The sequence below is a fragment of the Antechinus flavipes genome, chromosome 5, assembly GCF_016432865.1.
Source record: "Antechinus flavipes isolate AdamAnt ecotype Samford, QLD, Australia chromosome 5, AdamAnt_v2, whole genome shotgun sequence".
Lineage (NCBI taxonomy): Eukaryota > Metazoa > Chordata > Mammalia > Dasyuromorphia > Dasyuridae > Antechinus > Antechinus flavipes.
In genome coordinates this window covers 21,296,999-21,322,271 of record NC_067402.1, presented here as the reverse complement: position 1 = coordinate 21,322,271, position 25,273 = coordinate 21,296,999, and the positions used below count along the sequence as shown (strand labels likewise).

General features: G+C 45.0%; 1 protein-coding gene across 2 annotated transcripts in view; it reads right to left on the bottom strand.

Annotated features, from left to right (window-relative positions):
- OSBPL10 (oxysterol binding protein like 10) overlaps positions 1 to 25,273 on the bottom strand; it is a 202,846-nt gene that overhangs the window by 4,590 nt on the left and 172,983 nt on the right. For both annotated transcript variants that reach the window (XM_051962712.1, XM_051962713.1), the window contains exons 9-11: positions 17,509 to 17,655; positions 10,240 to 10,729; positions 3,061 to 3,247 (exon numbers count right to left, since the gene is read on the bottom strand). In XM_051962712.1, coding sequence (XP_051818672.1) covers positions 3,061 to 3,247; positions 10,240 to 10,729; positions 17,509 to 17,655 — 824 coding nt within the window. The remainder of the gene's footprint in view (positions 1 to 3,060; positions 3,248 to 10,239; positions 10,730 to 17,508; positions 17,656 to 25,273) is intronic.

Below are 25,273 nucleotides of genomic sequence, written 5' to 3'. Positions count from 1 at the left end.
CCAACCGGGAGGGCTACATTTCAGTAGTAACCACAGGGGGGAGAAGAGCCTGTCATTCACAGCTGGGCCAAGCACGGCGCTAATCGGCAGGATCTGGAGCACATCCGTTCCTTTCTCTGGCTTCCTGGCAGGTCCCTGCCGGTATTAGCCTCCCATCCCAGTCTCTCTGGGCCTCGGTTCCCCTTTCTGTAAAACGAGGGGGCCCCGAGTGATGTTTCTTTGCTCCTGATCAGGATCATGTTGGAAAATGAGGGATAAGTCACCGCCCGGGCCCCGGACCGCGTTGCACAGCCTTAAACTTGCATCCCCTCCCAAGAAAGCCCCTTCCCCAAATCCCTCCCCACTGCAGACTGACTGCGGCCATTCATTCCCAAGTGGCCTCGTGGAGGAGGGGGGCAGCTACGGACACTTTCCTACTTGTTCTTGGCCCTCTTCCTGAGCTCCAGGACCCTCTCCCGGGGCCCCCGATGCGGGGCACAGGCCCCCACCGAGTTCTGGGACCGCAAGGTGAGCCTTAAACGAGAGGCTTCTGGCTCTGCCCAGTCGTCTGCATTCTAACTCCATATAAAGGGAATAAAAATCTTTCCGATCCAAGGGGCAGAAACGGAAGCGTGTGTATATAAATAGATTTGCTTTTAGGAAGCTTTTTATAACTGGAGCCAAGAGACGGGGCAGTTTTTGTTCCTTCCCCTCCCAGCAGCTGAATTCTTTGTGTCTTTTATTTACTTAAGTTTTTATGTTCATGGTCCTAAAAAAGGAAAGATGTTGGACAATATAACTTTAAGCAATCGCTCTACGATGCTCTTCATCTGACTTCCAAGCCTCCTGGTCATTAGAAAGGGTCACACACTACAACTCCAGCCCTCCTTGCTCCCCATGAAAACACCTTCAGCAACAAAAACCCCAGCTATTTCTCTTTTTTGAAGTGGTTTCCATCACAAATACTGTAACCATCTGGAAAACATGATTATTTATGCAGGAAATCTTACTGTGCTCTCTTAATAGAATGTAAACTCATTGGAGGCTTGAATTATTTCATATTTGTCTTTGTATGCTCAATGCCAAAAATACAGGAAATGCTCGCTGCTGAAGACTCACAAGCTGTGACTAGTTCCTTGGGCCACCACTCACCCTGAAATAATCCTTTGTCATTTGTTTTGCATCTAGTATAAATTTACTTCATTTGTAAACCTGTTGTTTCCCCCAGTAGAACATCATCTCCTTGAGGGCTAGAACTTTGTCACTGCATCCCAGCACCTAGCCTTGACCCTAATACCTGTTAGGCACAAAAATTAACTTCTGTTGAATTGAAATGACAAGGTCACTGGCAATCCATGTGTATTATAAAAGCATCACACAGATCAAGAAGAGGTCAGGGGCTCTGAGGTCACCTTGTGTGACCCACTTATTTGAGTCCCAAACAGGTGAAGGTCATAGATTTAGCAAAACAGTAATGTGATTACAATAGTCACTTGATTTCAAATCATCAATACTTATTAAGCACCTACTATGTGCCAGACACTCTGCTAAGCTCTGAGGATATTTAAAAAAAAAATCTATCTTCAAGAAGTTCACAACCTAATGATAATAATAATAAGAGGAATAACAATGATAATAACAATCGCAGCTAACATTTATATTGCACTAAGTACCAGTGGTTGCTCTGTATAATTTTACAAGGAAGCAATTTTCCCAAATCAAGGGTTGAGTGACTTGCTGCTAATCCAAATCGGGGACAAGTTCTCAGACTTTGCAGAATCCAAACTCAATGCTGTCCCCTGCAACTCAGCTTTTTTCAGAGGAGGAAACAGTTCTGAGCACTTAACTGGCTTAGTTGTCAAAGAACAAATGCCTTTGAGGCAGATGCAAACCAAGTCTCATCTGTTTTCAGCTCCCAGATTCTAGTGAGCTGGATTTGAATTCATGTTCTCCTGATATGGGTCTAGTGCTCTGGGCACCAAGGCAATGGCACCATCTTACTGCCACCATCATCCTCCCCTCTCACTCCCCATATGACAGTGGTTCATAATCAAACATGGGCCTCCCTTCAAAACCACCACCCAGCTTTTTATCCTGAAAAACTACCTTGGTGGGAGGACTGTCTCAGGACAAAGAAAAAGGAACTTTACTTTCCTGGAATTTCCCTAAACTTAAGCAAACAGTCAGAGTTTACTTGGTTTTCAGTTTGAAAGGAAACCGAATTCTCCCATGGGTGTGGACCCACCAAAGCGGCTTAGCAGGTGATTAACTTGTGGCACTGCAGTCAGTGTGGACAGGACTAGAAAACTGGCCCCCGACCTAAGTGCGAGTCCCATCCCACCGCCCAGACATATGCTGTGTAATCCTGGACAGTGCTCCCGGACAGTGCTCCAAGCTGACCTCTAGTACTGGACACGACACAGCTGAGGGGTTCTCCTCAAAGCCCAAATCCGTGGTTAGTAGTCAGGTAACCTCTTGTCCAGAAATCAGAATGTAGAAACTGGGGGGAGGGGGAACAAACCCAGAGTGGTCATTTGATCCCTTTTGTTTTACAAATAAGGAAACTGAGGTCTGATGGGATCCCTGCCTTCCCATCCCTCCAGGAGTTCCATTTCCCGTCTTTAAAAAGAGGGAAGGTCGGCCCAACTGGCCTGGGGGAACCTTCCAATCCGGAGGACTCCAGTGGCCTCCATCATAACCCACGAACAGCCAGTGAACTCGACCAGCTTGTGGATGTGGGGACAAGTGTCCAATAGACCCAGAGCTAACTAGAGAGACTCTGATAAGAGAAGGGTGAGAAAAAAGAAGGCCTTTCCTGGAGAGGCTCATAAGATGCTTCCTCCTCTGGAGTTAAACAGCCAGTCAGAATACTTAGGGCAAACCCTCTGATCCTAATTCCCACTCGCATAGACTCCCCACCATTTGGCCCATGGATGAGCAACAATTCTTGTCAAGGCCGACTGGAATCCCAGCTTGAACGGAGGAAAGGGGGAAGGGAGAGGGGCGAAGGATGCCACAACGTCTGGCCCTCAGGCAAAGAGCCGGACAACATCCCAGGAACAACCCTTCCCTGTGCCCTACCTGTGGACTTTCCCTCCATAGAAAGGCTTGGTATGGAAGGTGACCAGCGCAGTGTAGCCGGTCTTGGCACATTCCATGGTGACTTTACCGCCAAGCTCCACCCAGGGGATGGTCAGGATCGAGCGTGCATAAGCATTAGGCAATGTGAATATATAGTCTTCCTCATAATCCAAAAGCCGCAGAACACCTCGGGGGTAAAAAGATGGAGAAAGTTAGGAGGGCTCCCCAAAGGCCCCATCATTCATCCATGGGCTGACTTGGTCAGAGAAGGTTATTCAAGTACGGAAACCCTGAGGGGATGCCCCTTCCGGATTTCTGGGAGCTGTGATTTTATCTATGGGGGGATTCTCCTGACCATGAAGGCTGCAACCCATTTATGACTTGGTAATAGTAATAACAATAATGATGTTAACAGTTTAAATTTATATGGTAGTTTAAGGTTCACAAAGCATTTTATATTTTCTCACAACAATCCTATGAAGAGGATTCATCTTGCAGATGAGAGAACAGGTTGAAAAATGATTTAAATGACTTGTCAGGAGTCCCCACAGTAAGCATGAATTTGATGGTGGATTCAAATTCCAGCCTTCCTAACTGGAGGTCTAACACTCCACCCATTAAATCACCTAACTATAAAAAATTAGGAAAGGATCTTTCAGAGTTGCTCCACCTTGTGGCCAGGCTGGCATTGAGCTCCTCAGAACTGTTAGTTTTGGTTTTTTGGTGGTAGTTGTTGTCGTTTCTAATAATTTATTTATTTATTCATTTTTAGTCTCATTTCTGGAAAGCCCATCACTGGAGCATCTACCTACTCCAGCCAAACCATCAGGCTTTATTGCGGCAGAGAAAGGATACTCTGGGATTTCCAAGCTTGGAAACAATAGCCCCAGGAAGGAGTCCGAAAGTACATTGGACACTGCAGAGGTAAGAATCCATCTAAACCATCTTTTACTTATGAGGGAGCTGCTCCGGCTCAATCCCATCCATCCCTCCAACACCAACAACTTTCACTAAATAATATGATTCATCATCGGTTCACAGTCTTGATGACATTGATTAGAATTTCGTTCAACCCTTTTAAATCTGTAATTTTACCTATGAGGAAACAGAGACCTAGAGAAGGCACGGTAAAACACAAGGAGAGCGCAATTGGACAAACACTAGGCACTTGTTGGATATTCACTAGGGTTAGGGGAAAAGCAAATGAGAGGAAACTTAAGCAAAAAAATATACATAGAATGTGGTAGGGCCAAAAGTGGATGAAAGGGGAGAAAATGCTCTTAGCTGAGAGGGACTGGAGAAAGACTTTGTGGAGGATGATGTATCTCAGATGGCGCAGGAAATAAAAGATGAATTCTGGAAGGCCGAGGTCAGAAACCATATCCAGCCACCAAACTCTGACCCCAAGACCAGACCAAGCTCCTTGACCCAGACCATTACCCACCCTGCCTCTGAGAGCTCCCTCTGTGGGCTCATGTCCTGCCCACCCTCCCCCAGTTTCCCATCTCTTGCTCTGGAAATGTAATTATCTCAACAAGACTGCCATTTTGGGAAGGGGTCTATCTCCAAATGCCTTTTCTTGGCAACCAAACAACCTGTGCAAATTCACGGAGTCAAGGCAAGCCAAGATTAGGGAACACTTAGTAGTCCTAGCAACCCATTTTGCTTGCAACAGAATATGCTGTTTTCATTTTCTTTTTATAGGGACCAAAGGTTTGAAAGTTTGTGGTTTGGTTTGGGGTTTTTGCATTTTTCTCTCCTCATTTTTTCTTTTACCAAAAGAAAAGTTTTCGACGTCCATTTGACAACTGAGAGGAGCATCTCATTCACTGCCTTTTAAAGACTAGAAAGATGATGCTGTTAGAAGACATAGTGTTGGGACAGCTAGGTGGCACAGTGGATAGAGCACCAGTCCTAAAGTCAGGAGGACCTGAGTTCAAATCTGACCTCAGACACATAAGACTTCCTAGCTGTGTGACCCTGGGCAAGTTACTTAACCCCAATTGCCTCAGCAAAAAGCAATAATAATAATAATAAGAGAAGACATAGTGTCTTCCAATTCCTTCGAGGCCATCATAATAAGAGGCCATAAAACTAAAGTGAGAAGGATTCAGACTATACACAAGAAATTCCTCAATAGTTTATAGAGTATTAAACCCTGAAAAGAGTTCAACCAATCAATAAGTCAGCAATTACTAGGCAGCTGAACTGAAAGAGAAGGTGGAGGATACTCCCACTCTGTAGGGCTTTAAAGCAGGATCAATTCCTCTTTGCCCAAGATGACTTAAGAGTAGTCTGCATCCAAGTTTGGTGCTTCTCTGAACGAAGGAGAAATGCAGGGTGGGACAACTGTTGGTGGCTTGTCAAAAAGCTGTTTTTGACTTTTTAATTCCATTCCAGTTATGAAATGAGTTTCTTTTGGAATGTCTGCACTTGGCTGGCCCACTGAGTCGCCCTTTTGGGTTCCTTTATAAATGAAAAGGGATAAAAAATGCCCAAGATTTTAACAAATGAAATGTGCCCATTAAATCAACCAGCAACATTTTTATCTTAGTGCTAAGTACCCCTTTTTAATTCTTTTTTTTTTTTAACTGTCCTCATTTGGAACATACATAAAAAACACATTTCAAATTACAATTATCAAAAGAACAGCAAATTAGCATTCTGTCTTACCTGGCACCCATTCTGAGGAAGCTGAAAGACCAATTAACCAATCATCTGCCAGCTATTGTCCTGGGAGCCTGCCCTGGGTATTTCACAACTTGCTTTAGCAGTCGGCAAAATTGCCAGTATACAAAGATCCTAGCTCATTAAGTCAGAGAAAGTACCGAACCTGGTAAGCAGGCGTTCATTCCCTCATCAGGAAGCAGTGTGGAAAGAGCTTTGGAAACCCTAATTACAACAGGACCTAAAGGAACCCATCCTGGACTCAGCACCTCTCAAGTGGACAGCACTTTGGGGGTCACCTACTCCAATTCACACCTAAACATAAGTCGCTCTCCTTTGCTGAGTCAGCTGGCCTCTGCTCGGGGGCAGGGGGCAGCCTGTTCTACTTGGGCACAGTTTCCCCTGATGTCAAACTCCGCTTCTCTGAGACAAGCACCCCCTTGCTCTCTATTCTGCCATCTGGAACCCAACAAAATGAACTTAATCCTTTCCCTTGGCTCATATCTAGAAGCTTTCTTCTTGGAGGAAAGTAGGATACAATGAAAAGAACGCTGTATTCTGCATGCATGTATGCAATGTGTGATTTTGTAAACATGTGTGTTATTAGGGAGGTATAGATCACATCCCCAAGTAAAATGGAAGCTTCCCGAGAACAAGGAGTGCTGGATTTTCCTTTCCATGCTGCTAGCATGAAATACATTAGGGGCCTAATAAATGATGGGCGAATGCTGAATGTTGAAAGGGTCTCCACTTACAGATGTGGCCTTTTCCTTTTCATGTTCTCCAGACATAGGATTGATTAGGAGGATGAGCCATTTACTGAGCCCTCACTGAGAAGAAGGAAGGCTAGGGATTCAAAGGGCAGGAGATGAGCTATGGGGTAGGGGGGGAAAGACCCCCGAAGGGGAAACTTGTGAAGACTTTAGATTTCTGTTTTTTGTCCTTCCCAGAGACGATGAAAGAGCACTGTGGCCAGATCGTGGGACAGGAGTGATTGTACATGTGTAACTTGTAGCAGATTGCTTACTATCTTGGGGAGGGGGAAAAAGGATGAAGGGAAAAAATTTGGACTTCAAAATTTTACAAAAATGAATGATTTTTACATGTATTTGGAAAAATAAAATACTACTGAGAAAAAAACCCTTATCTTTGACACTAGTTGTAGGACCTTCAACAAGTCATAACTTCACTGGGTCTCTGTTTCTCCTCGGTAAGAATGAGGGCTTGAAACCAGATGAACTCTCAGTTCCTTTCTGGCTCTAAGTCTAATTCTATGGTCTAGGACAAGTTAATTCATCTCTCTGGAATGCAGTATCCCTATCAAGTGGGATAATGATTGCACCCATTTCATACAAGGTTATTGTGAGGCTCAAATAAAATGATCTATGTAAAGTGTATTTCAAAGAGCTTTATAAAAGCCAGCTGTCATCACTAGCAAATGGCAGAAATGGGCAGTGGATTGGGGTCTCCAAAGATCTAGGCTAAATCTAACAAGATAGAGCAGCAGATTCAAAAGCAGGCTGGAATTCAGACCCTGCTGTGCCCCAGCTGTCAGAGAGAGGACAAGTTCACTTTCTCTGGATGCTCATCAGTAAAACGAAGAGACCAGACCAGATGAATGCAAGGACCCGTCCAGTTTGAAGGTCTGTTATATTCCTATGACAAATGTCAAGTCTTACACTTGGGTCCAAAAAATCAACTACACAAATAACATATCATGAAAGAGGTATGGCTGGAAAGCAAATGAGGAAGTCCTGGATGCTTTAGTGGACTCTGGGCTTCGTCCGAGCCAGATGCAGGACACTGACTCAAAATAGCTGATATGATCTGAGGACCTTTACTATTGCACTCTCCTGGTTCTCCTGCAATCTCTCTGACCACCACTTCTCAGAATCCTCTGGAACCCTTTGGGTCGTTATTTAATTGAACAACACTTATTAAGCACCTACTATATGCTGGGTACCATGCTAGTCTCTTCTCTCGGATCCCTCTAGTCTTTCCCTAAGTGACCTTACCCACCTCAGAGACTTGCTCTCTATGAAATTAAATCCTAAATTTTATTTCCATTCCTGACGTCCTGAACTCTAGACAGCTGATATACAAAGCACTTTAGCGTGTATACATGTACATACACATCATATCATGGAATCCTACAGGTAAGGAAACTGAGGCACAGAAGTGAAAGGACACAGAGGATTAAACTCAAATCTCTAATGATTCTAAGGTCAGTGTCCCCATTACAATTCCAGACCCCATCTCCAGGGACATGTCCTACAGAAGTCTGTGGATAAATTTCAGGGGCACCATAACCTTGGATCAAGGGGGGAAAAACTACATTTTTCCTTTGTAATCAATCTGCATTTAAGAAATTTCTCCTCAGCAAGAGTCTATAGATTTTATCTGACCACCTGCCACAAAACAGATAAGAACTGTGGGTCTAAATAAAGTAATAAAGTATATATTCCTCAGCGCTCAATCCCATAATAAGCATATAAGTATTTTTTGAATTGAACTAAGAGAATACATATGTCCCAAAAGCCAAATTCACCAACTTGGGAACCTTCAGAACATTATCAGAAAATCATTTTAAAAGCAGCAAATCCAACTTTTACGAACTAGAAATCTTGAAAACTCGCCTGCTCCGTATACCAGAAACACACATGACTAATTCAGAAAAGTTCTTGAAGGCGGGTCATCACCAGTTTTTCTTCAAAGTTCATCATGAATAAATATACGACTTCTGAATCAGCTGGTCACAGTAGATAGTATCCTGTACCTCGGGAACTCCCGGGAGCAGCTTTAACGTGGCCCAATCTCATCCAACAAGCATTTATTAAGCACCTACCAATGCATTATAGACACAAAAGTGAAGTGACAAATAGCCCCTGCCCTCAAGGAGCTTACATTCAACTCTGGCGGGGGAGGGGGCGACGAGCAAATAAGTCAGATAGATATGCATGGTCATTGGTTGACCAATGTGAAGATTCTGGAAATGCTGCTCATGGGAGGAGGACAGAATGAAAATCTCCTTATTAAGTGCTTACTGTGTGCCAATCGCAGACAGAGCCAGAAAGACCCTGCCTTGTAGTTCATCTGGGCAGAGGCGGGGGCGAAGGGGGAGGGTATTTCAGGAGGGGGCTCCAGCCCGGCTGGCTGAATACTCTGCAGCAGAGTCTGCTCCCAGCACGAAGGGACCCATCTCAGCCTCCCAGGACAGAAAGGAAGAAACGTCGACAGAGTGCCAAAGATGAGGTTGTCCAATACAGGGTGAAGATCCTGCAGCTGGTGATTAGCCACCTAGTTCCCCCCCCCCCCAATCTCATGGGAAGCAGGGCACGAGGGCCCTGGGAACAAATGCAACCCCCTCGAACCTTCAGGTCAGGGATGCCCTGGGCCAGAAGTAGTAGAAGGTTCTGGCACCGGGTCCCAGGATGCTCTTGGTTCTGGCCCATTTCTTGAGCAAGTTCAGTGAAGTGATATTTGTAGAGGCACATAATAGGTGCTCAATAAATACTGATTTTCTTTGCTCCCTCAGCCTACGGTGGAGAGGCAGAACCTGACCAGCACATCTCAGAACATGTCAAGGCCCAGATTCTCCTGGGTTCTCTTGCCCCAGAGAAAGAACCTCCCCCAGGTTATTTGGGCTTAATCTGTAACCAAGAACAGAGATTTGCAACCTCAGGGCCTTCAAGATCTCCCTGGATTGGCAGCAAATCCGATGTGAGGCAAAAGAATGAGGGAGTTTAGGAGCTCGAAGCTTTGGGCTGAAACCCAGGTTTTAAAAGTTACTAGGCTCCATTTGCTCATCTGTGAAATGGGGATGGTGATAATAGCGCCTCCCTCCCAGAGTGGTTGTGAAGCCAAATGAGATAATATTTGTAAAGTGCCAAGGGAACCTTCGAGAACTATTATCGACATCATCATCATCATCGTTATTGTTAGTATTATAATAACCTTGGAGAGAACAAAGGAACAATGGACCAGGATCACAAGCTCCATTAACTGGTTACTCAAACCCCGAGGTCTGATGGGAGGCTCGGCTGTCACATAGCCCCTCCAAAAGGGGCTTTGTTCCCCAGAAGTTCGAGACCTTCGCGAGTGTCTGGGGGATTAAGGGACGACTCAAGGAACGTTGGAATTATTACTCTGCGGTTTTTCTAATGGCTCGAAGCTTCTGGGGATCATTCTGCACCTACTTAAAATACGGAGTGAGAATTACCCCACTACAAATGGGGGCCACTGTCAGGAGACCGGAATAAAAACCCACATCAGGGATCGCTAGGTTCTGGGGCCCCTCCAGCGTGGCCCCAGGCAGGAGGCAGCTGCCTCAGTTTCCTAAGGGCCAACCACAGATGGACGGCGATCCTGTGGTCCTAGTGGCTGGCCCGCTGAGACACTGCCTCTCTTGACCGTATTTCAGAGACAAAGCCCTTTTTTGGCATCCTCGGTGGCAATGGTGATCCTGCCACCCTCCCCCTATCACCCCCTCCCGCTGCCAGCCCCTGTTCTTACCTTCCCCAAGCAAGGACACCCCCACGGACATGCCCATGAACTTGCTTTTGGTCCACACGTGGGTGTTCACAAACATTCCTCGCTCCTTGCACTCACAGTAAAAACAGGACACCGGGGGGTGGTGGGACACCTGCTCGGCCACGAACCTGAGCTTGTACCGCTCCCGCGGGGAGTGCTCTGGGTCCGGCTCTGTGCTGGGCGCCGGGACTTCCGTGTCGCTCTGCTCCCGTAGCAGGGGCTTGACCTGGTCCTTGGGGACGTCCCAGGAGCAGTGGAAGATCTCCCCCAGGATGGGGTTGTACGGTTTCTTGGCCACTTGGCCCTTGCGGCCCTCGCGGAACGACGTCAGATAGTACTCCACAAAGGAGATGGCCCGTTCCTCGGGGGTGGCCGCCGAGCCGATGGACAGCAGCAGGTCAGGGTGGGCCATGAAGTTGGCGAACATCTCCAGGAGGGACCTCGTCTCCAAGATGAACGTGGGGAGCGCAACCTGGGGTTGGAAGCAGATGGGGGTTAGACTCCCAGAGAGACCGTGTCATTATCCCCACTCTGCAGATGGGGAAATTGAGGCAGGGGTGTTGTGGCTCCGAGGAAACAACCTCAACGAGTCCAGCCTCCTCATTTTAATAGATGGGGAAACTGAGGCTGGACATAACCAACCATTAGAAATGGGAGGGACCTTAGAATCCTTTGAGTTCCAAGATCACAACTCTCTCTCTAAAAGGAATTCAAGCTATGCCCAAAGGGCTAACACATTGTACATAACCCTTTGAGCCAGCAGTGTTTCTACTGGGCCTACTGACCCAAAGAGGTCTTAAAGGAGGGAAAGGAGCCCACATGTGCAGAAATGTTTGTGTCAGAAACTGGAAACTGAGTGGATGCCCATCAGCCGGAGAATGGCAGAATAAATTGTGGTATATGAATGTAATGGAGTATCCGTGTTCTACCCAAAATGATCAGCAGGATGGTTTCAGAGAGGCCTGGAGAGACTTACAGGAACTGATGCTGGGGGAAGTGAGTAAAACCAAGAGATCATTGTACACGGCTACAGCAAGATTATGTGATGATCAACTGTGATGGACATGGCTCTTTTCAACAATGAGATGATTCAGATCAATTTCATTAGACTTGTGATGGAGAGGGCCATCTGCACCCAAAGAAGGAATTGTGGAGACTGAATGTGGATCACAATATGGGATTTTTACCTTTTTGCTTGTTGTTTGCTTTTGTTTTCTTTCTCATTTTTCCCCTCTTTTGATGTTTTTTTCTTGTGTAGCACGATAATTGTGGAAATATTTATGGAAGAATGGCACATGTTTAACAACCTCTATTGGATCACTTGCTGTCTAGGGGAGGGCGTGGGGGGGGGGAAGGAGGGAGAAAAATGTGGAACACATGGTTTTGCAAGGGTCAATGCTGAAAACTATGCATCTATTTTTGAAATAAAAAGCTATTGCCAAAAAAAAAAATTAACCGGAAAAAAAATAAAGGCACCAAGGACATCCACTATATCCTAAAAAAGGAAATAAACATTTTAAAAATAAATGAAAGGAACCTCCAAGACCAGTCCATTCCACAGTTGAGGTTATGTCACTTGTCCAAAGTCAGACCATTATCAGAAGCACAATTTGAACCCAGAACCTCTGCCTTCTCTCCCTCGATTCTCTTCCCTCTCCCCTAAAGATCTTGCTTCTCTTCCTTTTGCCACTCATCTGGTCTTAAAGAAGAATGGAAACTGATGAAAAAGTGAATGAATGAATGGGTCATACTAGGAGATCGTGAGGGACTTTTGTTTTCATCACTGTGACCTTAAACGTTCATCAAGTGCAGACCTCACAACGTTTCATGCAAGTTCTCCGGCCATTAAAGTTCCTTTACAATTGCAACATCCCACCAAGTTCCACCTTATTTTAAAAGATTCTCTCCCATTTCTGGGTGATTCTGTGGCCTGGTGTACTTGGCGATGTATAGAGAATGACTTTATTACTATGGCACTGGCTGTATTCTCTCTTCCCTTCCCCATCCTGGGCCTTTAGCCATTCAGATTGACCCTTCAGGGAGCCTAACCGAGGCCGTGGGATGAGGGCTAATCAATTAGGCGAGAGTGACCCCCTTTATTTTCCCCAATTTTGTTCCTTGGATGATGGCCAAGGCTCAGGAGACTCAAGTGGTCTTAGGTCTGGCCATTGGCTTCTGGGAGGTCTTCCATAAGTTGGAGGATGCAGCTCAAAGATCCTACAGGGGAGATAATGGGTAACACCTGTTTTCCCATCAGTCACTGCTCTAGAACCCTTTGAAAGTAGGAAAAAAAAAACAAGGAAGCATCACCAACACAAAAAGTGCCCTTCATCACACTCTTTAGAATAAATCAATTTTGCACAAGGATTTTCCTCTCTTTCCTGAAGTAACTGTTCATTCACCACAAAAACACTCATTTAGAAGAGCATTTGCTACTTGATGGTAGGAAATTACATGGGTAAAAGGCCAATTAAGTCTCCCTAATAAAGGTTCAGAAAAGTCCCACAGACACAAAACAGTACTTTCTTGTTGAGTTGTTTTTCAGCTGTGTCCAACCAACTCTGTGTGACCAGTTTAGGGTTTTCTTGGCAAAGGCACTAGAGTGTTTGCTATTTCCTTCTCTAGCTCATTTTACAGAGCAGGAACTGAGGCAAACAGGAATTGCCCAGGGTCACCCAGCAAGTAAGTCTCTGAAGTTGAATTTGAGAATCCTTCAACTTACATTTTCTTGGAGCCCAAAATTCTATGAAACTTGGTCATGGCCCAATAACTCACTCGTGAGGAAGATCTCGGAGGCCTTCCTCCACACACCCCCCTTTTTTTTTTGCCTTTTGCAATAGCCCATCACCAACTAATCATCTGCTGTCTCAGGACTCCTGCTTTTCCCATCCAGCTTCCCTACCAGCTGCCAAAAATTGGCTTCCAACAGCTTTGTTAACCTAGCATGAATGGCTCGATCCTTGGTTACATAAATGTTGGTTCTCTTCATGATGATGATGATGATAATGATGATTGATGATGATGATGATAATGATGATGATTGATGATGATGATGATTGATGATGATGATGATGATTATTGATGATGATGATGATGATTGATGATGGTGATGATGATTGATGGTGATGATGATGATGATGATTGATGATGATGACGATGACGACGACGATTCTGACCTGCAATAAGGAGCATCTGAGGGAGTTCACTTTTGCTCCAGAATAGGAAAGGGTTCACAAAATCTGTTCTGTCTTCTGTTTTGGGGAAAATAGTCGGACCCAATTCTTTCACCTCTATCAATTTATTTATAACCATAAGGAACCACGCAGGATTCTCGGGGATCAACCAAAATCCTTGATTCATCCAAAAAATTAAATGCCAACTACTGCCAATGTGCTGAAAGAGAACCATCTCTGTTTAACAGATCAATGATAATGCCATTAATAAAAGCTAGCAGGCAGGACGTTTTGTTTGCAAAGTGCTTTGTATACCTTATCTCATTTGGTCTTTACAATTCTAGGAGGCAGGCGCTATTATTTATCCCCATTTTATGGTTGCCAAAACAGAGGCTGACCAACCGAGGTAAAGTATCTCACCCAGAGTCACAGGACGAGTAAGTGTCGGAGGCTGGATTTGAATGCAGTGCTCAGTGCTAACTAATCTTAACTCTTCTGGCTGCTGTTGAATTAGAATAGTATGGATACATACAAGAGGAACAAAGTGCTTTATTAATCAACAAGTGCTTTGCCAGGCAATGAGCAAACTCTGCATTCAAACACCAAAAAACCAAAGGACTGATTGATCCTTGAGAAGCTGCATTGGAGGGAAGTGGACGTGAAAGAGTGCTCCAGATTTGGAAGGGAGGAAGAGTAAGGATGGCAGTCTCCTGGGCCCATGTAATCCTCACCACCTCTCAGACTCAACTTCTCCATTCGTAAGATGGGATTGTCTTTACAGCACCTACTTTAAAGAGTTTCTGTTTAAATGCAGGCTTATCCTAAGTAATGCTACACAACTCTTAGAGCCTTCTAGCAACGTTAGCTAGCATCATGGACCCAAGACTGCGGTTCCCTCCATCTCACTCTTTTTCAGAGACCATCCTTCTTCCATAGGAACACTTCTCAAGTCCCAGAAGACATCCTTGGCATTTCTCTGCAAGTAAAATCTCAGGGTAAGAGGTAATCTCAGGGTAATCTTCCTTCTTTCCATTCCATTCTTTCTTTCCTCCTTTTCTTTCTTTTTTCATTTCATTTTCATTAAACTGCTTTTCCTGGTCCCTCCTGAGGTTTTCCTGTCCCATTAAAATAATTAACAGAACCAACCTCGACTTTTTCCAGGCAAAATGAAAGAGGGCTTTGCCAGAGCCCCAGCAAGCAATGAATTAATTCTGGAGTTCCATCCATCACCAGGAGGATCACTCACTCCCCTCCAGTAGATTCCATAAGAGAATATCAGGCCAGGAAAGGAATCAAAAAGAGAGACAGCTGCCCAGCAGGAAATGCCACAGGGAATGGGAGAGAGAGGTCCTTTCTGAGTGTGGGAGGCAGCTGCAGAAGGCCATTTTAAAGTGGCTAGAGCAGTTTAGAATGACAAGAAAGAACATTTATATATAGTTGTGAAGATCAAGTGAGATAATTTTAAGTACCTAGTGCAATGCACACCTTATGTACTTAATAAATGCTTTAAAAAATAATGCTCTCTAGGAATAAATGGAATTTTCCTTAAAAATCATTAGTAGCAGTTACCTAAAACCACCAGCAAACTTCATATGTAATAGGGATAAACTAGAAGCATTCCCAGTAAGATCGGGAGGGAAACAAGGTTGCCCTTTCTCACCATTACTGTTCCATAGTGTATTAGAAATGTGAGCTTTAGCATTAAGAGAAGAAAAACAATGCTCTCAGGGTTGCAGCTAGATGGCACAGTGGTCCCTCAAGTCAGGAGTTCAAATCCAGCCTCAGACACTCAAGACTTATTAGCTCTGTGACCTCCCTAAAATAATAATAATAATGATGCTTTGTCTATTATCTCAAAGATCCCTGCAACACCCTGTGAGTGGTTGTTATTATGCTTCATTTAAGAAGGAAACCAGTCTGGCTTCAGACACAAGCAAGGGGACCTGGGCAGCTTGCTCAGCCCTCGCTGCAGCCCCCTGACTGGTCTTTGTCCCAGGAGCTCACAGAGGCCCAGGGAAATGCGCTGACCCCAGACTCAGCAGAGCTGAGGGACCTAGCTCAAATCTCATCTCCCACGCTCATTGTATTGGGCGAGTGCTGTAGGCCACCAGGATTTTGGTTTTCTCATGTGCCAAATGAAGGCAGGACTACATCCCCAGGGTAGACATTTAGCCACTCTGAAGCCTTCACCCGTTCACACCCAGGTCATTCTGGGGTTCCCGGTCTTCATGGGTGGGAGCCTTAATCGCCCATCATACCCAGGTCTGGCATCCAATCAAACATCCCTACAGTGTCTGGCCTAGCCTGCCCAGCTCTTTCCAGTATATTAAGTAATCAAACCAATTAAATGTAAGTAAGGCCCATCCCTGGAAAGATATGCTGATCCATTTGTCTGTGGGTCCCTTCTCCCTCTCTGCAAATTTCCAAATCATTTCCAAGCCAACTACAACTCTCAAGAGCCGTGGTCTCCCTGTGTTAGGATGGAAGCTTTCTGAGGGCCCAACATGGCCTTTGGTTCTGAGGGTCTCCCTAGGCTGCCCCTTCACCAACTTAGCATGGTATTTGGCACACAGCAGGTGCTTAATAAATGACTAAGAACTGCTTTATCACTTTTGGGTGTGGAAATCCTGGCACCTTTAGCCCATTCTTCATGAATGAATACTTCATTCTAGAGAAACCAACTGCTTGAGTGTGAGAGCCTGTGTGTCTGAGGTTGGGAGCAAGGCAAGAAGAAAAGCTTTTCTGAGCATCTCTGTGGCCAGCTTACAAGCCCCCCAGACTCCCCCCCTCCCCCGCCAAGACTCCAAACTGCCCAGGAAGCAAAGGGGAGAAACAAAGAATTAAGGGCGGGGAACAGCCTCCCCAAGAAAAAAATCCTACAAATTCCATCTGTTTGGGGAAGTAGCACCTTCTCACAACACAACTGCCAAATCAGCAGATGCCCCAACTCTCTCTCGAGGGCATCCCTTCTGAGCGACCAAAGGTGCTGATGGAGAAGCAGCTCTCGGGGGGCTTCGTGGCCGGCCCTGGAGCACTCGGGCCTCCACTTACCAGAGGACTCAGTGAAAAACCGTGCCTTTTCCCTTTAAACTCAGCAAAGACAAGACGAATCGGTATTTCTATGCAGGTGTCCGGGCATACGTGCAAATCGTACATATGAATGTGACTGGGACTCCGGCCTATTTGAGGAAGGCTCACTGACCATGGGCATGAGGCTCATTTGGGGGAGGTTCACCTCCCACTGTGTCTCCTCCAAACCCTCCAAAGCACTGAACAGTCATCTCCACTGGGGGAGAATCCCAGGCAAGCGGACTTTGAATCCGGGATCATATTGTGCACATGTGTATATGTGTGCATTCATGTCAGCTTGCACAGGTGTGTGTGCAAACCTATTTCCACACATGTCCAAATTCTCCTGTGTTGCTTGTATTTGCATATATGTAAACTATATAGATTTATGTGTATATATATATAAAACATTTATATATGTGTACATTTGTACAGGGGGTGTGTATGTGTAGACACACACCTATGTCTACACATGTCCAAATTCACCTTGTACATATGTATGTACATAATGCATTTGGGTGTAGATGTATACATTTATGCGTACGTATTTCTACATGTGTACATTTGTACTCAACAAACAGATCCAAAAGCTCCTCGCTTCCTCCCAGAGCACACAGGAGCATTTGGGGACTTCTTTTACTTATTTCCAAGCTTTTCATTTAAAAGAACATCAACTCTGGAATCCAAAGGTATGAGTTCAAATCCTAACCACGCCACTTACCGGCCCATGATTGGGCAAGTCAGGGAGCCTTTGCTCCCCAGTTTCCTCAGCTGTAAAATGGGAATAATAATGGCGCCCACCTCCCCAGTCACTGTGAGCATCCAATCAGACAGGAATTGCCAAACACCTGGCACATCTGCCCAGCACACAGTAAGTGCTCTATAATTGTAGCTGTCCCCACCATGTGTTTCTTCCATTTCTTCCTCTGTAAAATGGGAACAGTAAGGTGCCTACCTCGTGGCGCCCCCCAGCTCCCTCCGCCTGCAGTCCCCCCACCCACCCACGTACTTTGGTGAGGTCCATCCCGAATCGGAGCTGGGAGATCAAATGGAGCACGATGCTGTGGTGGTCCTCTGAGTTCTCTGCATTCTCTTCCCCATTTTCCTCATCATCAGTTTCTTCCTCATTTGCTCTATTTTCTTGGGAAGCCGATCCCTGGAACAGAAACATGGAAAGATGCTACCATCTGGGAGGCACAGACTTGGCCGTGAGCCAAGATGGGGGGCCGCAGGCTAGCCAGGGTGGGGCCCCCGGGGGCCTGAGGAAATCGGGGCAGCTCTGCCATCCTGGGGCCTCCCTGCTGGGGATTCCCCTTTGGTTAAAGGGGACAGTGCAGAGGGCCACCCCATGGTCTTATGGGTAACGTAAAATCTCTCATGGTCTGACTTCCCCTTTGCGTCTCCTTTGCTCCCCATCTAACTCCCCCAGACACCCACTCAGGGCCAAGTCTAATATTCGTGAACATTATATACGTGACCTATAATTTAAAAAAGGCATTAATGAGCATTCACTCAAGGCTGCAGAAAGAAGATCCATCTCCTACTATATACATATATGGAGTACCATATATTCCTCCCCATATACATGAGCGTGACCTCCTGTGCAGACCTGGGAGAGGACGCCCTAGAGGCCCACAATGGGCCAAAGGAGTTTCATTCTGTGCCGCCTGAAGGAACATCCACACCGGAGAAGCCCCAGACCCTTGGATGACCTGAAGCCCCGGACGTCCAGGCCAGCTTGAGAGCGTGCTCGTGTGACAGGATCCTCATGAGCAAGGGGCCACTCAGCATCCTGAGGTCCTGCTGTGCATCTTGGACAGGCAGCAGCAGCTTAGCCCCAGGTACACCCTTCACGGCGCGGGGAGGAGACCTACCAATGGCTGGGCAGCAGCAGCCACACGGGGAGCCCATCACTTCACTGTTCGTCAGCCCAGACACTCTGCTGCATAAGAGAAGGGCCAATGCCTCCAGAAGTCAAGGGGAGAAAAATCAGCCAGACACTTCAGCCACGGCGAGGTTCCCACTAGCAGAAGCTGCTTTCTGTGCCCCTTGGGGTCGCAAGCTTCCCTCCTCAGTTAAAGACAGGAAAACGGAATTTGCAAACCGCCGGGCGAGTGGACACAAAGCGGAGAATTCCAAGAAAGGAAATCTCTCACCGAAGAGAAAAACACCACGAACTGGTCTACAGCTAGGACCGCACTGCCCGGGAAGGATGTTCAGAAGTTAAGTTAGGGCCCCATTTATGGACGTTCCTTCTGGGAGGCATGGAGAACAGCCCTGGATTTCGCATCACAGCACCCAGATTCACAGCCTGATTCGGTTACCTTGGCCCGATCTCTCAGCCTCCATTTCCTTCAATTGTAAGATGTGGGGGCCTCCATGCACTTGGAGGCCTCTTCCAAAGCTAAGTGTATCAATTCGGGGTGTGTGTGTGTGCACATAAATACATACATATACACACACACATATATATATAATATATACGTATAACTGTTTATGTGCTTCTTGTCTACCCCACTAGAATAGAAGTTCTCTGAGAGCAGGGCTTACGTCACTTTTTCTTTGAACCCCCCTGTCCATACCCAATGGCTGGCATTTAGTAGGTGCTTAATAAATGTACCTTGATTGTTCTGTCCCTAACTTCTTAGCAAAGTAACTATTTTTGTTCATTGTCCAACTCTTCATGATGTTTTCTTGGCAAAGATACCATAATGGTTTTCCATTTCTGTTTCCATTTCCTTTTCCAACTCATTTTATAGAAGAGGAAACTGAGGCAGACAAGTTAAGTGACCTGGCCAGGGTCACACAGCTAGTAAGTCTCTGCAGCTATTTTTTGGATCCAGGTCTTCTTGACTTCAGACCCAGCTGCCCCAGGATGACTACAGCAAGGAAATCATTTCCAAAGCTCTCTTCCGTAGTCCCACTTCCACAAGTCTATACCACTTCTCCACTAGCTTTGGAGACACTCCTGGGAGACCTGTCACAGCAGTTACCCTCAAAAGCTTGCGGGCACAGAGGGCAGGGCTGTCCAAATCAAACAGAAATAGGACCAAGAAAACACACGGAAGGATCCCGGAGGCCTCGGAATGACTCAGAAAACCACTGTTGCATTAGGAGGTACTGGAGTCAGGACTCAAATCTGCCCTCAGACACTAGCTGAGCAAGTCCATCTGCCTCAGTTTCCTCATCTGTAAAATGAACTGGAGAAGGAAACAGCCAACCGCTTCAGCATCTCTGCCAAGAAAATCCCAGATGGCTTGGGAACAGTCAGACATGAATGAATGACAACAGAAAATGGTATTTTTACAACAAATTGTATTTTTATTTATTTTGCTGAATATTTCCCAAATTACATCAATTTGGTTCTGCCCTCCTCTGGGAGGAGAGGCACAAAGTCCCCTCTGGTGCAGAAGATATAAATACAAATGACTCTACAACAGCCCAGAACATGCTAAACGTGAAGAGGTCCTGGGAGAAGGTGTAAGTGACAAGTCAAGATAAGAAATAAGTCAAGAGATAAAAGGACGCGGGGACCTGGAGGGCAGAAGTGTAGAGAGCCAGCTCCAAGCGCGAGCTCATCGTCTACGCAACGGAGCACAGAGCTACTGGGAGACCATTTTATACCTCTGCAAACACTTGTGCAAAATAAATTACAGACCACCAAAGGCCGTCAACACGTCAGATTTTATTGGAGTCATTTCATCAACCAGCAGACAGTCTCCCCACAAAGCTTCTTTGCGAGATCCCAGTGGCTGCCTTAAAACTAATACAATGCCAGCTCCCCTTCCTCATCTTGGAAACTTACGGGGGGTAATCCATTCCTTCCCCAATTCAAGCTTCGTTCCCCCTTACAAAACTCCCAATCTTAATTTATTTTTCTCCTTTATAAACAAGTTGCTTATACAATGGTCAGAACACAGTCAATCATCTGTCTTAACAGCATATATTTCCATTGACTTCAACAAAGATTTATTAGGCACCTACAGTATACTCGATGTGGTATTAGAAGTTGAGGAAACAGAACTGAGAAGAGAGCAGACTCTATCTTTCAGGGAGTTCATAATCTACTGGGGAAGGAGGGTTGGGAGAGGGGTAGGGAATTGGAAGTTAGAGTACGAGAGCACGGGAGAGGGAGGGCAGCCAAAAAAAGCTTAGAGAAAGACTAGAATAGAAGGTGACCCTTGGAACCAGGTCCCCTGGGCAAGGTCCAGCTCTAGGACTGACCACAGAGACCCCCAGGAAGAAGAAAGATCATCCGACCCAGAAAGATCTCTGCTCATTTACTATGTGTCTCTGAGCAAGGTGCATCACCTCATGGGGCTCAGTTTCCTCTTGAAGTCTCTAAGGTTCCTTTCAGCTCTAGATCCTATCTGATCAATACGTGTGTGTATGTGTATTCAAGGCAATTGGGGTTAAGTGACTTGCTCAGGATCACACATCTACTAAGTGACAAGTGTCTGAAGTTGGATTTGAACTCAGGTCCTCCTGAATTTGGAGTTGGTGCTCTTTCCATTGCACCATCTGGCTGCCCCTGCTAGGATTCCATCTGAAAACAACCAGGAAATTTCCTTTAATAGTTTTCAAAGTTTCTTAGAAATGAAAGCTGTGGGAGACCTTACAGAAATTCTTTATTTTAGAGATTAGGAAACTTTGAGTCCCACAGAAGTAAAGTAAAACAATCTGTCCAAGATCATATGGGTAAGAAATAACAGAAGCAAGATTTGGGCCCACATCTTCTGGCTCCAGAAACAATTTTCTTTCTGGTACAATACACTCCAGTGATCTAACAATAGCGAGGCAAGCCCAGTCCACACAATTCTAGAAACAGGAAATAGAACCTTGCAGAAGGCTAAATTTTAATCCTGGGGATCTCAGAGAAAAAGATGGGTGGAAGACTCCAATCAGTTCAGTCTCTAGAGAAGCTCTGAGGTCCCTGATACCACCCTGGTAGTATCTACTTTGACAAGTTAGTCTTCTTTAAAATAAAGCGCTCCCAGAATTAAAATAGCTAACATTGGGATTCATACTAAACACAGAAATCATTCCCCAGCCTTTAATCTGACTTCTCTTTGTCCCTTCCTTTCCCTGTTGTTTATTTCCAGCAGTTCTTCGCATCTCAAAAAAAGTCTGAAAAGAGATTGATATCCATTTCCTATGGGTCTGTAGTGCTCCTACCTAGTCAGGGGATCCAAAAAGTATCAAAGAGAGCCTAACTCAAGCTTCTCTTGACCCTCCCCATCTCCATAGCTCTCTTCCCCTTTTTTAGCCAAATGACTGAAGAACAGCCATCTATATTCATTATCTCCACTTCCTTTACTCTCCTTCTTCTAAGCTTGGAGAGCATTCTCTCCTCATCTTTGCTTCTGGAAAAAAATGTCATAAAAAGAAGGGCTATCAATGGAAAGTTTTTAAAATGGGCACTACTACTACTATTGTTCCTTGAAGAACGACCAGGCAGATTATTATAAGCATTTCCCCAAACCCAGGGTAGTGACCAAAATATTCATCCACTCAGTAAGCATTTATTCAATACCTAGGCACTTCTGTTATGAAGTAGGTGCTATTAGTGTCTCCATTTTTACAGAGGGGAGGTGAATAAGAGAGTATCCTTAAGATAGGAGGATGGATCAGAAAAGAACATGAAGAGAATTAGGGATTCTAAGGCATGAAAGTGAAGAGTGAAAGAATATTCAGGTACAGTAGGACAGCCTATGCAAAAACCAAGAGATGGAAAATAGCATGTCATACGAGGGAACAGAACAAAGCAGACCCAGAAAGGGAGGTTGAACCCCTTCTGTGAAGGGCTTTCAAAGCCAAACAGAGAAGTTGGTTTTCATCCAAGAGGCAAGAAGGAGCCACTAAAGCTTTCTAAGCACACATCTTTATTTTTGTTCCCCAGAAAAAAGGTATTTCCTACCCAGCATTAGGCCTCTCTCCCCCTTCCCCAAAAAGATACAAAAGGGAATTTTTAAAAGAAGTCCAGGATAAAAAAGTTCCTCAATTTTAAGCACAAAGCATTTCTACTTAGGAAGAGGAAACAAATCATTAGATTCAAGCTACCTTGTCAAAGACACCAGAATTTTCCAGACCATATTTCTTTCTGATGGGCCTTTTTCTGAGGATACCCACTTTAAAATGGTCTGAATTAGCTAGGAGAATCTTCCTTTCCCCACTTCTCTGACAAGCTCTGCATGAGTAGTGTTTACAATTCACAAGCAATCTGCTTCCTCCTACTGTCTTGCTTATTCAAAAATTAAACACAATTTGTCTTCAGCTCCATCAGGAGAGAAGTCTTCCAGAGAACAGCCAAGTAAACACATTAATTTTAATACCGACTTCCCAGTTCTTCCCACTATGAATCAATACCACGTGTTTGTGTGTTCACATAATTATTCCCCAAGATTCTGGCTCCAACAGAGAGGGAAAGTAGCTGAACATCTCCTGCAGCAAAATCAATCCATTTTCACCATCATCCAGGGGGCCATCCCTTAGAAGTGTCCTGTTTTCAGCTCCACTTCCCAAAACAAAGTTCCGCCAGCAGTTTTTCCTGAGAGACCAAGCAACAAACAAGCCCAAAGCTTTGTAAAGTGGTTTACTTATTTCCTTTATAGAACAACACTGGACCCCAGCAACAGGTGCTCACCCAACCTCTGCTTGAAGACCTTAGCAAAAAGGGACCCATCCTAGACAGAGACAGTCCAATCACTTTAAAGAATCCTCATTCATGTGAAGTCTTTTTTTGGGGGGGCAAGGGGCTGTCAAGCTTAATTTTGCCCCTCTTCAACTCCCACCAGCTATGGCCTGTCTCACCCTCTAGGGCCAAGCTAAGCAAATGGAATCTTTTTTCTATTTGAAGTCTCTTCAGATCCTTGAAGAGGATGGTCACATCTCACCTGTCACCAATACCCACAAATATCTTCTCCAGCTCAATAGCCCTAGTACCTTCATTTACTGTAGGGCTTTTCGCCCTCCAGATCATCAACATCCTCAGACTTCACTACGATGAAGCTCCTGGATGGCAGGCACTCTTGTTGCCTTTTTATCTCTAACTCTTACTGAGCATAGTTCCTGGCACATAGTAGGTGACTCACTAAAGAGTGGCACTCACACCCAACTCCAATATTCCAGGCATAGCCTGACCAGCTCCCAAAACAAAATCATCAAATTTTTAGCCCTGGCTCCTATACTTTTCTTAATGACGTCTCAATTTGCTTTCTTGGCTCACAATCCACACCCTTGACTTGACCAGTGTGTGGTCCACCGAGAGTACATTATTTTATGGTACATTATTCTCTAGATAAACTGCTGCCATCTTGAATTGGTTTAGTCGATATTTGTGAACCCGAATGTTCAGACTAAGTTTCTTCATATTATTGAAGCAAAAAGAACTTTGCATTTGGATTATGATTATATTCATCTGAGGCATATAAATTCAAATGCTCCAACATGAGACCTTAACAGTTATAAATCTTCCAACAAACAAACAGCTTTAGGATCTTATTACCCTTTCAGAACAAAAGGCTTTGGGGTTCCTGTTCACTTCTCTCTTATGAGCACAAATTCAGAGGCCCTAATTTCTCACCTTCTCAATACAACCACAATTTGCCTTATTAGATTTGGCCCAAATGGTGACCTGTCAGGGCTATGATGGATAAATTTCACTATCACTCGGTGTCTTTATGATTCCTTCCTCCCAAGCTTTTTGCCATCTGAAGACCTGATAAACACACTATCCAAGCTTCAGTCAGCAAACATTTACAATCATCATAATTGGCATTTAGAGCTTTTAAGGAGGGCAAAGCCCTCGAGATACATTTTTGACACAATCAGCAACCCTGTAAGATAAAGACAATTAGATTTTAATCTATATGTTCAATACCCTATCCATCATCACACAAGTAGCTCGAGTCTCTCGTAACCCCAAAGCTACTCCACACCCAATTTTGCTCCCTCTACATTCTGTGCCAGACAAAGAAATAGAATTCCCCCACCCTCAGGACGCTTACATATAGCACACATTCCCTACACACATCCTCTCTCAGAAAGGCAGCATGAAGTTAGCTCTAGGCTTCCGGTCACTCCCATTTACTAAAAGGGACTCTAATAAGTCAATTTGTTCTCCTATACCACATGCTTAAGGTTAGGACTTTACTAAGCCATGGTATAAAATAGGGTCAGGGAATGTTCCTGTGATGACAAAATCACAGAACTTCAGCATCCAATAGTCTTAGTGTATTGACTTGGAAATTAGGCCTTCCTTAAATGCCAGTTCATGGATTCATATATCTACAAGGCAATTTCCCACAGTCCATTTAGGACTGGGCAGGGGAGGAGGGAGGAGAGGCTACTTTCTCCATAAGCACCCTCCACATCTGGATGGAATGAAACCATCAGAATGGGCTTAAGAGACAGACCATTTGGCCTGAAAGCCTGTGCTTACATTTCTGAGGCAGGCTGAGGAAAGCAACCTCGCTTCTCTCAGGGATCACTCAGCTAAAGGAGGTGCATTGTCTTAAGTTTGAAGAACCTTACAGGGTCCTCCCTTCCAGATTTGGGGAGCACAGTTCTCTGTAAAAGAAACAAGATGCAAATGCATGTATACATATGTCTTAGTGCTCTTTGAAATATGCATAGCTTGAATAACTCAAGGACCTGTACGTACAAAACTCTGGCAATATGGTACAACAGAAGCAGCACATAATTTGGAGTCAGAAATTCTGCATTCAAATTCTGCCTCTACTGTCTGCTAACTATTATTCTGAGGAAATTCCTTC